The sequence below is a fragment of the Ylistrum balloti genome, unplaced genomic scaffold (genome assembly GCF_031769215.1).
Source record: "Ylistrum balloti isolate Yb309-2 unplaced genomic scaffold, AGI_CSIRO_Ybal_v1 Utg369946, whole genome shotgun sequence".
NCBI lineage: Eukaryota > Metazoa > Mollusca > Bivalvia > Pectinida > Pectinidae > Ylistrum > Ylistrum balloti.
The window spans coordinates 1,173,698-1,191,865 of NW_026782051.1; the positions used below are offsets into that span (position 1 = coordinate 1,173,698).

Sequence of the window (18,168 nt, forward strand, 5' to 3'; positions counted from 1 at the left end):
ACAGGCGCTATTTATATCACACACAGGAATACCCTACACTTTTACGCCGTGGCAGTTCAATGTGATTGCATAGGAAGAGCGACCGGACATACCGATAATTAGAATATTAATACCAGGCTAAAAAGGAAACATGATGAATTGTGGGTCAAGTCAGCTGCTAGGGAAGCGAAGATTCACGGTGTACAGACAGCGACTCCAACATGTATCGTCAGTATCTCGCTGACATGGGGTCGGGAGGCAGTAAGAAACCTGCGAAGGGAGCCCCAGCTGGAGGGTACGTATTACTATCTCAATCAGGTGCTGAATAGGGTATTATTACATGTGTATTAGGTTTACTGTCAATCTAAAGGAGATAGCGACAAGTGTTATTGTTGGTAACGGGGTACTCAGAGGGTAATTTCAGAACAGTCTCAGATTTTGTTTAAATACTATTAGGAATAATTTCTACTTCCTGTCATAAATGTACACTCTATAGATCCAGGGACGTATATATCACGTTAATATACGTCCCTGATAGATCATATAAAAATGTAGATTGATTTAGAAAAAAATATTTATGAATGGGATAAGTTTTACTTCAGAATGAAATCTTAATTTCTGTTTGATTCTTGAGATCAGAGATGTCTCTGTTGTGATACATGCTACAAAAATATATATGTACACTAAACAATGATGTACATATATATTTGTATGCGATTAGCATCTAAACCTCATACTTACATGGACTACATAACAAAACAGTGTAGCCCTATACAACTGCTGTATCATTTTCATGTTTTTTTTCCATTCTGATTGATTTTGGAATTTTAGATATTATGAAACTTATCGATGACAATAACTGTAATATCGTATTGGAGTACCTGTTTGATGTTTATTGTACCTCAATAGCTTCTTGTGTCTTGTTATCACACTCTCCAGACAATACAGATAAGGTGGAGATATTGTCAGAAAGTTTCATCCCAAAGTCATACATGTGACCACATTCCAGAATAGGATAGAAGATTAAATCAAACCTATGCAAGATTCATAATCTTAATCCAAACAGAAGTGAATCCAGAGAAACAAGAAAAAACGGACAACATGTATTTGCAAAGAGAGACAATAGCTATGCATTGATGAAGGGAGACAATCCCTATTCATTAACAAAAGGAGACAATTCTTATACATGATGTTTGAATGATGAAGTAATCATGTACTGAAGACTGAGTTACAAGTTTACTATGTATACCAGTGAACTCAGCTTCAAATTTCTCATACTAACATTTCATTTACCATAAAAGTGAACTCAGCTTCAAATTTATCATCCACTGTTGTGAACACAACCTATTTTTAACAGAAACCCAATGATATTTTCTTTCTCGAGCAAATCTAAGATGTATTACTAGTAAAACTTCTCTATCTTTTAGAACTTAAAAATCCATTGTAAAATGTTTGTTTGTCAGATGAAGATCTAAGATAGTGCTTTTCTGTAGCTTGAATATTGAGTGGGCAGAAATTATTTGAAGTTGGTAAGAATATTAATTTTGTATACGTACAATATGATTGTGTAATTTTTGTGTTGATGTCACTAAATTTGCTCTTGAATAGTGAGTGATAAAAACAAGTTACAGCTAGGTAGACTATAAAATTTTATACCTCTGTATCTGTAGTACCTAGACCAAAACTTGTTTACGTTATTTGAAGACAAAAGCTTGTGTAGGATTAGATACATTTTCGTAAGATTTACTGTATCTATGTATCTATTAAGATCTACTACATATGTCTAGCAGTCAAAATATCAATCCTCATTAGTAAGACTGTCTAGTAATTACTTTGTGCATCAATCCATATTTGTATAATTTACTTTGTCCAGCAGTCAATTTATCAATCCTCATTTGTATAATTTACTTTGTCCAGCAGTCAATTTATCAATCCTCATTTGTATAATTTACTTTGTCCAGCAGTCAATTTATCAATCCTCATTTGTATAATTTACTTTGTCCAGCAGTCAATTTATCAATCCTTATTTGTATGATTTACTTTGTCCAGCAGTCAATTTATCAATCCTCATTTGTATAATTTACTTTGTCCAGCAGTCAATTTATCAATCCTCATTTGTATGATTTACTTTGTCCAGCAGTCAATTTATCAATCCTCATTTGTATGATTTACTTTGTCCAGCAGTCAATTTATCAATCCTCATTTGTATGATTTACTTTGTCCAGCAGTCAATTTATCAATCCTCATTTGTATGATTTACTTTGTCCAGCAGTCAATTTATCAATCCTCATTTGTATGATTTACTTTGTCCAGCAGTCAATTTATCAATCCTCATTCATTTGTATAATTTACTTTGTCCAGCAGTCAATTTATCAATCCTCATTTGTATAATTTACTTTGTCCAGCAGTCAATTTATCAATCCTCATTTGTATAATTTACTTTGTCCAGCAGTCAATTTATCAATCCTCATTCATTTGTATAATTTACTTTGTCCAGTAGTCAATTCATCAATCCTCATTTATAAGATTGTCGAGTAGTTACTTACTACATCAATCCTCATTTTTAGAAATATTTTACAGGCGGCATGGCAAAACAACAAAAACCTCTGTAAACAGGTCATCGCGTGTACCTCTGGTTGTGAAAGAATGGTCTCCTCCGAAACCAGTAGTTGATAAAGATCGATCAACTAGTACACCTGCTGCCATGAAAAAGCAGCCAGTTCTTGAAACTGAACATATTAGTAATCGTACACCAAGGAGATCTGTAGGTTATAACAAACTGAAACCTAGTGCACCTGTGGCTGGTAAAGATAGGTTGTCTCTGTCACCTCGGTCACCTCAGGTACCTATTGTAATCAATGACAGATCACTTAAAGTACCTGTAGTAACCAAGGACAGTTCAAGACGAGCATCTGTAATCGCAACTAGCAGTTCATTACGATTACCTTCGGTAACTAAGGACAGCTCACCACAATTACGTTTGGTAACTAAGGACAGCTCACCACAATATCCATTGGAAACTAAGAACAACTCGCTGCAATTACCTTTGGTAACAAAGGACAGCTCACCACAATTACCTTTGGTAACAAAGGACAGCTCACCACGATTGCATTCAATAAATTGGGATAGTAGTAGTTCGTCTGATGAATCTGTGGAGATTGAAGAACAACAGTCCATACCTACAGTCATTGTGGATAGGGCGCCACCTGTGCAGTTCAATATAGACAGGTTTAACTACGGCACAATTTTTAACCTTTTAGATTTTTCTCTTTCCTATAGGATGTATTTTAGCCAATGTATTTATGAATTCTGTCTTAATTTTGTGTTGTGTTATTGATTACTGAATTTCTCATTTGATTTTTAAATCATTACAGTAAAGTGTCACCTCAGGCCTGTTCTATACATCATACAGCATTATATGTCTCCTGTTGTATCATTGCTTCTTCTGTCTTCTGATACCTGGCATTGATATTCCATATACATCACTCCTCTTATATATGATAAGTAAAACAAGAAATGCCATCTCTGAATATTATTTCTTGGAGATGGAGATAATCCTAATTTTCTTGCATGTTTTTTTTCTCTTTATCACACATTAACCATTAAACTCTCAGCACTGTATTTATAAGGTTTGGCTATAACACATTGATGTTAAAAATATTCTTGAATTTCAGTTGGTTTCACTTGCAGATAATACTATATCACTTTAAGTATTTAGGTACACCTGAAGATCAATTAACAGTATGCTAAAAATGATTAAGTGTATGTTTAATTGGGTAAGATATATTTTGAGGGATGTCGAACAGCTTTGAGCCTCACCCATAAAGAACAAGTTCTTTGGTTTTACATTGCTTTATTTTTCAACATAGTCCCCTTCCAACTCAACATACATGTTGGCCAGTAATTGATGTCTGATTAGTAGATTCCAACATTTTTGTACCCTTAAACAACTCTTAACAGCAGTTACAAAAAATGTGCCTTATTTCACCTTCTTAAAAGAAAAAAAATTTGTGAGACTCCAAACGTTTTGATATTCCCTAATATATATTGTTTTAACATGTATTTGGATCTGTTTCAAGTACGTGGTTGTACATTAACTTTCTAAAAATCATTCCTGTTAAGTGTTTAAGAAATTTTATCAAATTATAAATAATATCTGTAGATATTTAACTTTAAAATGCCTGAAGAATAAGGGGATGTTTGGTTCCTTGTTGAATGACATCAATCCAAAGAAATTGATTATTTAGAAATTTCATCAGATTTCACTGCTAAAGGTAGTATGAGATACTGATATTGGTAAGATTTCCAAATTCTCGTATCTTTTTCTTTTTAGATGTAATTAATATAGATGTAACATGTATTTGTTGTGTAGTGGCCCTCCGGTAGGTGGGCGGGAGACCACCCCTGATGGCAAACGAAAACTTACTGATGAAGAAAAGGCAAAGAGGCAGAAAATATTGGATGATTACAAGCTTTTGGAAAAAAAAATTGAAGAGACCATGAAGCTGCTGACAGTTAGAGAGAAAACACGAATGAATATGAAGAGGATAACAGATTCTGAACAAATCAGTCCTATTCTACAAGGGGATATATCAGTGGATGTACCTACCACTGCAAAAATTGTAAGAATCTTCACCAGCAGCACTTTTACAGGTGAGTTATTTACTTTTTATCCTTATTCCTCTGACAGGTTCAGTAGAAATAGTTTTGGAATAAGCAATACTCAGCTCTGATTAAGAGAGGCTTTGTGAAATATTCTTAGTTTACTGACAATCGTCATCTGGCTTTAGTATAAAGTAATTGGTGTTTAGAAGGAAGAAATACCTATATTTAAGGGTGGGGCTTGCTCAGAAATCTTGATTATTGGATGGTTGTAAAAAATGTGTTGAAAATTTCCATTGATGTGTGAGGATATGGCTATTCAAAAGTAGAAAAATGATTCAGCTTTCTTTACAAAACAGCTGATCTCGCCTTTCTGTTTGACTTATCTTGTGTTTACCTTGAATTACAAATCATCAGAAAGTGTCCTTGTGTAAAAGGTGTTTACATACATGTAAATTGCATTCAGTTGATGCAAATCAAACAAGCAAATTCCACACTTTAGTTGGCCTGGAGAAGACATGGGTCAAGGTGTAACAGAGGTCATTTCCCATCTCAATGCCTCCGCTAGGAATCGAACCCAGGACCCCTGGCTTACTAGTCTTATGCTCAACCAATTGAGCTAAAGAGAAGTTCTCTCTAGCCAAGTGGTATATTAAGGCTAGCATTTTACCAGGGTTACATACTCCCCCTCCAGGAAATAACTCGTCCTTGATTTACCAGGGGTCACAGCAATGCCGGTGGGGCATGGCTTAGTACTATTCTCGGGTCCCTACATGGACGCCAATGTAATAGAGGTCATATTTCATCTCAATGCCTCCTATAGGAATCGAACCCGGGACCCCTGGCTTACTAGTCCAATCGAGCTAAAGAGAAGTTCTCTCTAGCCAAGTGGTATATTGCGGCTAGCATTTTACCAGGTTTACAAAGGTACCATATCACTTGTAATAATGCATGTTTGTCTGTACTAGATATAAATCTTATCAGAGTTTGGTGACCATCAGTCAATGTTTTAGGTCAAAGGTCACCACTTTGCAACTAAAAAGCTGTTTGAGACCCTGCTCACTTTGTTTTTATTTACATTTCATGAACTTTTAAGAAAAAAATCTGATCTTTTGATCAATATGATTAATTTCCGAACAAGATGATGTATTGATTAATTACAAATTAAAATATGTAGTGCATTTGGCAGGTATGTGTTTACTTGTATGTTAGTTATTGTCTCCAATTGTCCAGACATTATGTTTACTATCAGAGCGGGTGAGGTCTTCCGTTCTAGTTTTAAATGTCCTGGTTCACCATTGATTACCTTCATATTTCTTGTCACCAATGTCAATAGACAACAAAACAAGAGTGTATTATTTCAATATTGATTGTAAAGCTAATACCTCCTGTAGATCTATACGTCTTGCTTTAGGTGTAGTGTCACATCAATGTCCCTGTTCATATACATCTTTAGACATGGTCTAGTTTTATTTGATTTAGAAGTTTATCACATAAAGTAAATAACATATTTTGTTTACCTGTAGGATAGTTTGTGATGACACATATTAAGTAAGACAAAGAAGTATATAGTTTGGTAACAAAGTCAATAAGACACTTCCTGTCACAAAGAAAACTGAGGTGTGACTCCCTGATTGTATAATTCTGAGGATGCACTTTAGTAGAGTATCCGCTATATTCATGGAAAATGCCTGCTATGTCCATGGAAAATATATCTGTTGTTGGTGAACATTGCCTACAGGCAATATAAGCTTGTTACACCTTTACCGTTTATTCTTTATACTTTTTTTATGGTGAATAAAATCTGAAATTCTAGATGTTTGCCCGAGAACAATGGTGACTAGTCAACAACTTGATCTTGACTGCTTACGACACAGCTCATTACTGTTTGGTACTTTATGGTCGTTACTTGACAATTTCCGCCATCAAGCAGTAGTGTTGAACCGATGTTGTCTTATCATTCATATTTATCTATAATGATTCAATTTCTTAGATATCAACAGTAGAGTTAAAGCATAACATATGTAGACTGGATTTTTTCAGTCAACATGTGTTATGTTGAACTCTCCGACCAAACTGTTACCTTCGGCCTTCAGCCTCAGTCAACGGTTAAGTCTTCTGGTTCAACATAACGCATGCTGACCTCAAAGCCAAGTTAACAAATATGTATCATGATGAAGGAAAATGCGATTTTCTTTGATGTCTGCAGAATTCTTGAGAATCGCTAGCCCATCATCAGATGGATCTGTAACAAATTTCATATGTAGATTTCCCTTGATCCTTGGTTGTGTCTGCAATACCTGTTAGTCATCTTGAACCTTGACAAGGAAATTTTGTTATTGCTATTTTTGTGTTACATGCTGAAGGTGACATATAGGTATTACTATATTGCAGGCAGCGGTGACGTTGTTTGCACAAAGATTTTTTGGCGATAACTTCAATTCTCTGTTGTCGATCAAGCTCAAACCTCATACAGTGCTTACCAAAAGTGCTTCCTTTGGATGGCTTTTCAGGTCCAAAGGAAATTGTTTTTTTTTCGTGATAACTTTTTTCTGTGGTTGATAAACATCAAACTTCATGCAGTGCTTCCTTACCAAAAGTGCTTCCATGGGATTCTGTTTGGCATATGAAGGTCAGAGATTAAAGACAGTGTTACAATATATATATATAAGATTGGTTTTCATGCGATAACTTGAGTTTTCCTAGGACAGTTACACTCAAACTACATACACTGCTTCCTTACCGAAGGAGCTTGCTTTGTATAGCTTTTCAGGTTATAAGGTCAAAGGTCAAGGTCACTGTTAATATAAATAGAAAATTTGTTTCCGTAAAATATCCTTACCAAATGGTTAAAGGTCAAGGTCATTGTAGCTGTAAAACAAAAATTGGTTCTGTGTGATTTCTTGGGTTTTCTTTGGACATTTAAACTCGAAACTTCATACAATACTTCTTAATCAAAGGGACTTGTTTGAGTATTGCTTTTCAGGTGGGTTGTCCCTTGTCCCTGCCGCATTTGGAGCAAATAAGTATTTTTTTTTTTTTTGCCTACATACATTGTGATGTATGTGGATTGTGGATTATTATCATTCATTCTTGAAAGGAATTTCGTATAATTAAGAGCAAAAAAACAAAAAAGATCCAACTTTCATAGAGCAAATGAAGATCAAACAATGGTGTTGATGACAAATGTGCTGTGGGATCTCTTGTTTTACAATACTCTGTAGGAAATGTCTTTGAACTAATTGTCTATAGAATTCAAAATAATTCAATAATTTCTATGGAAAATCTACAGCTAGAAAGTAGAAATTGCCTCCCACATCAACCCCAATTCTCTCTTTCATCCATGCTAGCAAAAAATAGATCTTTCTAATAGCCCACCACCATTTTACAGTGCCAAAATTTTACAAACATGTCTGATCTAGTTTTTCAAATATTCCTTTTCAATTGCATTAACTCCTTGTGTGGTTGGTCATCCGACATTTCAAATTCAAGTTCTATCTATTCCTTAGGCCTTTTTGTCCATAAGATGTGAAAACAACAGGAAAGAGACAGCACATATATCCGTAAACACACAAACATGTGCATGCAACGACAAGGGGTCGAGTTTTCTTATTGTAACCTCCCCAATTAAAAAAATAGACACTATATTGTGATGTAACCTTGGGCCATTGCACCTGTTTTGAATCATTGTCATATCTTTATGATTTACTTCCCCATAGTATCCTAACATTGCGATGATAATTCACTTCCCCATAGTATCCTAACATTGCGATGATAATTCACTTCCCCATAGTATCCTAACATTGCGATGATAATTCACTTCCCCATAGTATCCTAAAATTGCGATGATAATTTACTTCCCCATAGTATCCTAACATTGTGTTGATAATTCACTTCCCCATAGTATCCTAACATTGTGATGATAATTCACTTCCCCATAGTATCCTAACATTGTGTTGATAATTCACTTCCCCATAGTATCCTAACATTGTGTTGATAATTCACTTCCCCATAGTATCCTAACATTGTGTTGATAATTCACTTCCCCATAGTATCCTAACATTGTGTTGTTGATAATTCACTTCCCCATAGTATCCTAACATTGCGATGATAATTCACTTCCCCATAGTATCCTAACATTGCGATGATAATTTACTTCCCCATAGTATCCTAACATTGCGATCTACACCTATACTCATTATAAAGGTGGTCATTGGTCAAGGTTAAATATTCAGAGGTCACACTTTACTGCATCTGCAATGGGAACTCTCAAGGGAAAAAGCTTGAAGATGTGGGCACATTCATGTCTACACAATGTTCTGGTTTCACTTTTCTTGTAAGATACTATTGGAGAGAAACACCAAAGCTACATGCTGAGTTACTCTGTTACAAAGTACAACTGCCTATGGGTGTTATAATATCTCAATTTTGTAATCTGCTTCACTACAAACATTTCTGATGTTCAATTGTAGTGTGATAATTTAAGTGAAAAACTTAGAGATATCAAAATGATAATATGTAGTAACTTTGAACTATTTAACTGTAAAAAATACCATATCATTTCACACCTGTTTCTGGATGAAACGATTTAATATTCATAAAACGTTTGTTGGCATGAAATTTCCTATCAAATTCTTTCGGTGTCTGATACACTGTATATTGTTCAATATTTTAAAATCAATATTCCTTTAAAAATCTCAGTTTAAAAACCACCACAAGCATAAATCAATGGTCAATATATTACTCAGTAGATTTAACACAGATTTTAATTACCATATCAAGATATGAAAATTGTTTATGACGTCAAATTTAACTGAAGACCTTGTATAAACTCTGGATATTAAAATGTTTAGCTATTTTTGAATTAAGCCCACTACACAAACCATGCCACCTGCCATATCAATAATGTTTGTGTATCATTAAACCTTGTTCAAGTGTCCCTGTTCTCTTACCATCTGATTTGGAATATACATTAAAATCTGAAATGTTGACAATGCTATGATTATATGTCACCAAACAAAACTTCCATGTGATCATAGCCTTATTAAATATTTATAGATAGGTTAGACAGAAATCCATAAAACTCTACTCTACATACACTTCTAACTTCAATTTAAATCACCCAACAAGATTAATTGAGCTCGGCATATGAAAACAGGACAGCTTGGATTTACGGGGCTATCAGTACCTGGATATTTGAAATTTCACACATTTAATTTCATGATTTGAAAGATAAAAGTTGTATATAAAAATGTTAATGACACTCAAAACTCCACCAGCACTTTAAGTTCTGGGATATTTCATGCTTTGTTCACTTCATTCAAGATCTGTAAATATGTAAAAAAAAATTATTATATCAGTTTTTTAGTACAAGTTTACAGCATTTACCCCCTTACTATATATGTTGTCTCTAAATGATTGGTTGTTAGGTGGAAGTTAAGGTATTGACTTTTTGTTCCATATACTCTACATACACATGTGTACATATGTTATAGATGTGTTGTTGTTAAGCTGACCATACTTTGTAGATGTGAACACTGTAGTACTGTGAACAATGTTTTATCATTATCCTTACTTATTTTGCCTTTGAACTGGTACCTTGAGGATGTTATACCACCTATCCATGCATTCACAATCTTATAATAAATTAATTTATATTGCCCTCATCTATTCCATTTGAACACATTGAAGCATTTTAGCGATTATCTGAGAGAGAGATTGAAGGCCTAGATTATTACCTGTGAAATACATTAAGCCAGACTTCAGACAGATTTTATTTTCACTCAGCCATACTTTAAACTTGTGTGGTACACAAATTCTTAAAGAATTGTTGGTGTAAATTGTAAATAAGCAAAACACATATACAATTCATTCTTTGGATAATATTTCTACATGTTCCATATATACTTATGTGATTATAGAACTTGAACAATACAAATTGTATTTTTGTGTTGACTAAAATTATTCAGTATACACAATGCTGCAAATTAATATTTGAATCACAATGATCAAATTTTTTTTTGGTCAAAGTTGATAACGCATAACTACAGATTTATTGGCTTATTATCAACATGACATATAATCATACATGCATGAAGAATAGAAGACATTAGTTGAATGTATATGAAAACCAGTAGAAGAATTATGTGTGCTGTTTTATAAAATCTTGTATAAAATGAAAACAAATTAAAGAGAGATTATTTTATTCTTATTCACAAAATTACATTTTGACATGTTGTCATCTCACCTGGTGGGACTGATGAACTTGCATCATACTGCAGCACCTGTCGTCAATCACATGTCTATAGTCTGCCAACTTTTCCCCCTACGGATCACTAGTAGTCATAATCTGCTTAGTAGATTTTGACCAAATTTGGTCAGAAGCATTCTTGGGAAAGGAACTTTAAATGGGGCCTGATGGGCAGGGCCCAAAATGGGAAATTTTAAAATCCTTCTCCTGTAGGATCATATTTACCCAGATTTGTTCTGATGCATCCTTCCTAATATAAAGGGTTTGTCATGGCCCCCCTAGGGTGGAGAGGTGTGGTCCAATAGGGGAAATAGAGTAAATTGTTTGATATTCTACTTCTTCTGTAGGAATGTTTAGATTTTGCTTAAATTTGGTCTGATGCATGCTTGGATAAAAGGGATCAACTTTGTATAAAGAATGGTTTTTAAGTCCCCCTGGGACAGGAGGGGCATGGCCAAATAGAAGAAATAGGGCAAACTCTTTAAAATCCTTTTTCTGTTGGAATGATTAAATTTTGTCCAGATTTGTTCTGAAGCATCCTTAGGTGAAGGTAATTTAGTATTGTATAAACTGTGCATCTAACCACCTTGGGGCAGAGGGACAGAGTTTATAAGGAGAAGCAGATATAAGTGTTCAGAATATTTTTCCTTTAGTGTCAATTACTCAGTTACAGTAAATTAAATCAGGTTAGTGATCAGGCCTTTTAGGCCTCTTATTAATGGAAGCTTATGAGGCTGAAATCAATGACATGCAGCCATTTTGTTGTACTATTTTCAATATGATGTAATGTCATCGCCTGTATCATGACACCAGAACTAGTCTCTAACTAAGGTGTAGCCGAATAGTTTCGGGTAACCTTCTGCTAGTGATGTATATACAGATACAAAGAATATCATTTAGAAGGATATATTAGATAAATTTTGACAGTATTTTGGGTCATCACATGGTGCAGTGATAACACACTTGCCTTTCACCAAGACATCTCCAAATGGACGTGAAATAGTTTGGGGACACCTGCCCGACCACATGGGTTACCCACCGTCCCTTCCAACTCTGGGTTCCACAGTAAGACTCCCTCATGTGCTTCCACTTTGGTCAACAAGTTGAGTTACTAGTTAAACAACTGTTATAAAGTAACTAAATTGAAATATTTTCCAGAGTCTTGTAATTCATATTTTGTTTTTGTTTGTTCGTCATTGCTGGTAGTGGACCATTTGTTGTTTTTAAAATTATATATAGCTATGAGCCCTGACATATTCTCATTTGTATGTGTGATTTGATATAAAGGAACATTGGTAATAAATTCATGTGTTCAATCTGATGCTGAAGCTTTATTAAAAGGAAAATTGTGAACGTAAGGTCATGTTATACAAGTAAACCCTGTTGACAATGTAAAAGTGTTTTTCCCTGAATTTACTGACTGTCAGGTGTCGGAAGGAATGAAAAAGAATTGCAATAGATATATTTGTTTCAAGTGGCTTTCAGTATCATGATATAATTCTATTTTCTTTTGCAAAGTTTTTTTTTCGCATATGGTAGGCTTATCATACTCGATCTACAATGACCTGTGTCCAGAAGTATATCGTATATACATGTTCTTTTTAAAGACACCATGCATGAGAGGAATGTGTGGATGAGTGAGGCCTACCCTCGTGTGAAGATGTTCTGTCAGGAGCTCGGGTATGAGTTCCAGGTGGTGGACATGAGATGGGGAGTACGAGACGAGGCTATGGATGACCATAGTACTACTGACCTCTGTCTGAAGGAACTTCAACTGTGTCAAAAACTCTCAACAGGTCCAAACTTTGTGGTATGTATATCACCAATTACCTCCCCTTTGTCGGAAGAAAATTGTCACAATAAAACCACCACAACTATTTCCACTGGTTTTGGAATGATTACTGTCGACTTTAGTTGAAAGGGTGGTTATTTTTCATTGATCATAAAATTTCTTTGAATTTGTTTCTTTTGCTGAGATCATGAAATAGACTGTTGTTTTCTTAATTCCAAATCTTATTTTCTTGCTTTCTGTTTCTTTCAGTTTATGTCATCCTCTAAAATACTGGACAATAAGTCTTGAACTCCTCAATAATAACTACATTTAATGAATACAGGTATTCTCACATAAAAAAATGATATCTTCCAGGTTAAAAATTTGTGGAAATGATGGAATATATATTGCAACAAACCAAATGTTAACAGGAATTTTTTGTTTGGAAGGATGTTTTTTGTACAGACAGTTGACACTCAAGTTTTGTTTTTTTAGTTTTCCACTGTTACAGATCCTTAACTTTTTTGTTTTCAAATAGACTCTGCTGTCACACAAGTATGGGTACAGGTCTCTAACAAGAGAAATTGATGCAGAAGAATTTGAGAAAATATTTTCTTTGATTGAATCAACTGAAGCCAAAGAATTGTTACAGAAGTAAGTTCATTTAGGAAGAGAACTTCTGTAGAGTTAAACGTATAACCTTCACACTTTACAAAAGTAGGTCATGCAGCATCAAGACATCTTTTACGAACCCCAGAACTAAGTAGAACATTCTGCTATTTCAGTTCATTTTAAGGGAAGACTTGTTTTATAAAATTGACATTTGAAAGGAGAGATAAGAAGATCAGCTGGGCTCTAGTTATTATTAACTAGTGGTTAATCAAATAATTAAATTGTTGACTCTGAAAAGTCAAGAACATTTTAACACAAATTTTTTGATACTTGAAAGTATCATTCTGATGTGTCTGAACACACCTACAACTATTAAATGATAAAGAATGTTCTCCATCATGTTTAATAAATGTTTGAGAATTTTCAGTAACAACTGGTTAACCAAGCTTTGAGCTTCTGGTGCCAGGTGTGTAAGGGAACTTACAGAAGGATACATGGAGATGAATATGATGAATAATTTGTATATCATGATATTTTGTTTCACAGGTGGTACCAGAAAGATAACAATGCTGTTCCACCTATGTACTTGTTATCTCCCATAAGTAAACACCTTCCAGACTTTCTTAGCAGTGACAAGGACGCCAGCAAGGAAGCAAAAACAAAATGGTGGCAGGAGAGTGACATCATGCAGGCGGCCTTGGAGTCATCAGCAGAGCAGGCTCTAGGGCCAGAGGCAGCTAAAAAGTTCATTATCTCAGGTAATCAAATGAAAAAGAGGCTTGCAAACACATCATTTTTGTTTTTTATGGCCCCCAAAAAGCATAAAGTTGCCGCTCTGTTCATCTGTCTGTTCATCCATCTTTCCCTCCATCCTTTCATGTCCAGAGCATAACTTTGCCCAGAGTTGAGCAAGAATCATGAAACTTGGTGTATACATTGGTCATACTACGGCAATGTGAAGTGTACTAAATTCAGGGCCCACAACCCCTTACAGAGTTATTGCCCTTTGTTGAAATTTTGTGTCCATTACATAAGGTGGCCTGCATTAATACTAGGATAATAAAAACCTGATGTTTTCATTAGTTATATAAAAGCAATGTGCAGTATACCAAAGTCAACGCCCATGAACCTTCTATAACAAAGTTTGTACTCTTTGTTAAAATTCTGTGTCCATAGCTTTGCTTGCATTAAAACTAGGATCATGAAACTCGGTGTATACATTGGTCATACTAAGAGGATGTGTAGTGTGTCAAGTTCAGGGCCTGCAACCTCTGTATTACAGTGACATACAACCATAGTACTGGGATTCTTCTGCAAATACAGCAGACAATAAGTACCAGTTATACTATTGATTAGGTGGAATATATATGTCCTCTCTATACTCATCTCCTAACAATAACTCCAACACATGACTGCCGCTAGCCAGTAGTGGACAATAGAATTTTGTTTGCGGGCAATATTATATGCTCCTTAATTAAACTAGCAAAACTTCCGCCTAAGGGAGCCAAAACAGGCCAGAACGGAGCCGATTTCCAATAAGGTACTATCAAAGTCCCCTTAGCCTTTTTATCTATCATTTTATTGACGCCTTTCGGCACCAAACTAGGAGGGGGAACCAACCAGTTATTAAGCCCACCCCAGGGTTGCATAAGGCCATCTATACCTGAAGTACCCGGACACCACCATCGGGAATTTAAAATCTCGCATTTTGCGTTATAGGGACTTGCGAACCTATCCGCCGAAAAAGGGCCCCAAGCCTTATTAAAAAAATTGAAAATTGACGGCTTAATACCCCAATCCTCTGAATCTCCGGCTTTGATATACAAATCAGCCACCAGATTATCTCCCTTGGGATCCAGGCCGAAATCAACTTGATGTTCTTTTCTGAACACATTCTGAAAACGTCTCTAGCCTGTGCGTGCAAACAACACTTTTTGCTACCGTTCACCAATATACTAGCCACATTTTGGTTATCAGTGTACCATAACACCTTATGCCCTACCAGGCGGTGCCCTACCAGGCTTTCGTCATACGTTCTCATCATGCGTCTCACAGCCTCCAGCTCTCGCCATGTAGAGCTCTCTGCCTTCTCGGCCTCGGACCACACCCCTAGTACTTCACTGTCATTGACATTCAACATATAATCTCCGTACCCTATACCGGAGGCGTCGCTAAAAACCGCCACATCATGCGACTTTGGCTGCTCAATGACACGTCCGTTCAAACTACGAACATTCTCCAACCAAAATCTTACCTCAAACAAAGCGTCGCTTGTGATATAGATACGAGAGTCCCAACTGGCCTTTGCTAAGACGTTGGCATACATGTATCTTGTCATAAGCCTTGTAACGGGACCTATACCAACTTTCATGGATATAATCTGACCGACCACGCCCGCCAAAGCTCGTGCGGTAACGCCCTTTGCATCACCGCCCTGACTTGCCAATACGGCCCTTAAACTGCATTCAAGCTTACTCAATCTCTTTTCGGTTATATAAACCTTCCCTTCGCCCATCTTCCAAACCAAACCTAACCAATCTGCCTCTAAACATGGCTTCCAGCTACATTTTTCATCAGCTATTAAAAAACCGAAACGGTTTAAATCCACCTTTACTTCATTGCTCAACTTTAGCGCCTGTTCCTGCACGCCGTGGCCTCCTAAACCGTCGTCCAAGTACATTATGACCTTGTGACCTTTGGATCTCCAATACTTTATCAACTCCCTCGTAACCTTGGAAAATACGTAACCTGCAGTTGAAAGCCCGAATGGCAGAACATTGAAAACAAAGTATTTCGTGACCCCACCGAAATCCCAACTAAATCCTAAATATTCTCTGTGATCAGAAAAAATCTCAATATGATGGTAAGCAGATTTCAAATCGAAAGGAAACAAACAATCTCCTTTTCTCAACAGCTCTAAAGCAACGGCTGAATCCTCAAACCGAAATCTGAACTTATGAAGACATGGATTGACGTGCCTACAATCCAAAACTAACCTCAACTTTTTGGTATTACCAGCCACCGTTAAAGGATTTATTACCCTTGGCCTGACCGTGACTTCCGAAATACACCTTTTCTCTAACAAACTCAGGATTTCGTTTCTCACAAATGAAGCATTATCTCTCGCTGACTTGTTATTTCCGAGAACTATGACGTCCGGAATCTGATACAAAGGTAACTTATACCCGTACCGTATAATATCGAGTACTACTGGACACGCATCAATGCACTCCCATTCATAAAACGCTCGCCGTAACATTCCAATAGGTGACCTGACCTCTGACCCAACATGCTGATCAGCTGTTTTTACTACCGCTGTAGTAAAACCACACTCAACGCTCGCTACAAAAATATTGGACACAGACACTCTCCCTTCAGGAAAAACATGAATACTTATATTGTCTGGTCCCTGCCCAACGCTACGTTGCTGCTGCTGACACTCTATCCTCCAGTGTCCTGGCTTTCCACAAGAGTAACATAGTCCTGGCCTCCTGTTATACGCCGGAATCGCCAGTTTTGTTGCGTCCACGTGTGACAAGTCTCCAGGTCCCTGTGGTCGAGGGGCACCGTACGGGGAGAACCGCCTCTGCCTGGATTGTCTCTGTGCCTTTACTTTCCTTTAAGCCCTGATTTCCGCCCTCTGTATCCGTTTTTCATCGTCTGAAGCCTCAGCCAGCTCATTAGCCTCATATTCCGCTACGATTTTCCACCCCGTTTCAGAAGAATCCGCTAACCTTATGAGTTTCTGCCTGTACTTTAAAATGTTCATACCCTCGGTTATTTTGTCGGCCGCCGTAACCAAATCCTGCCGTTCAACTATGCTAGAGTGAGCCTCCTGCAACTTAGCAACAACTTTGGTGTTAACTTTGAACTGCTCCTCGTTGCCTTTATGTCTGAACGAATAAGAATGAGTGTTCAATTCCACAAATTTTGAGATTTGGTCTGCCGATAACTGACGTTGGGAATCCTGTATTTCTGTTCTGAAAGAGTCCAGTTTCCTACTTAACATAGTTTCGAGCTGGCCTAACATGTCGTGCTGGGAAGCAGAAATGCGCTCTTGCAATTTGTTTTCCAATGATGCCGGGTCCATTTCTCTTGACTGTACTTGTGGGTGTCCACGGCTAGAATGCCCGATACCTCGCCTACCCTTACACACTTTCTTAACTTGCACGTGCGGACAACGCTTCGCACTCGCATTGGACCATACAACTCTCGCGAAGATACCCGATTACCGTACCTATAGGACAATTATTTTCCGCGATTCTCCGAAACGCGGAAAATATGAAAATATGTGGCTTTTAATTGTTTACCTATTTTAATATACTCTGTTGTTTTTAAAATGATAGTGACAGAAAAAGAAATTCAGATGGGCCTGTTATCATTGGACAAAGAGAAGGCAGGAAAGAGTTGTTTGTGGTTTAACAGAGTGATAAAGAATATTGAAAAGGAAACGGCCAGTTACCAGCTTTCACGATACATGGGTATGAAATATTCTTGTTTTGTATTTAGAAGTTTAAACCATAAATCAATAAAGGAAGAATCCAGAAGACAGTAAAAGTTTAACATCCAGAAATATTGAGTCAATGTTGGTTACAAGTATTGTATGAAAAACTGTGACAATATTGTCATTAGTAATCTATCATTTACAAGATATCATCATGATGAAATTCATGAAATGTTGGAATACTTATCGTGCAGAATGTCTTGGCCCAGAGGATAAAGTGCAGAAGGCCCAACGTTTACTGGCAGATCTTAAAGAACGACAAATCACGGACTGTCTACCAGAAAAAAATATCATCTCCTACAATGTGTCTTGGACGGATAAAGGTTTGTTATTCTTTATTTGGAAGATTTTCCTGGTTAAGTTGTTCTTTGATATGCCAAGTTGTATTGAACATTTTCACATGATTTATTCTAAAATTCTATTTGTACAAAGTGTATATTGGCTTGTTAT

At 36.3% G+C, this 18,168-nt stretch overlaps 1 protein-coding gene across 1 annotated transcript in view; it reads left to right on the forward strand.

Annotated features, from left to right (window-relative positions):
• Positions 1 to 200: 200 nt before the first annotated feature.
• The window catches only part of LOC132547335 (NACHT and WD repeat domain-containing protein 2-like), a 46,744-nt gene continuing 28,776 nt past the window's right edge, over positions 201 to 18,168 (forward strand). Inside the window, exons 1-7 of the mRNA XM_060211101.1 lie at positions 201 to 274; positions 4,352 to 4,632; positions 12,439 to 12,641; positions 13,141 to 13,256; positions 13,761 to 13,972; positions 17,561 to 17,695; positions 17,913 to 18,041. Of these exons, the coding sequence (XP_060067084.1) occupies positions 201 to 274; positions 4,352 to 4,632; positions 12,439 to 12,641; positions 13,141 to 13,256; positions 13,761 to 13,972; positions 17,561 to 17,695; positions 17,913 to 18,041 (1,150 nt within the window). The remainder of the gene's footprint in view (positions 275 to 4,351; positions 4,633 to 12,438; positions 12,642 to 13,140; positions 13,257 to 13,760; positions 13,973 to 17,560; positions 17,696 to 17,912; positions 18,042 to 18,168) is intronic.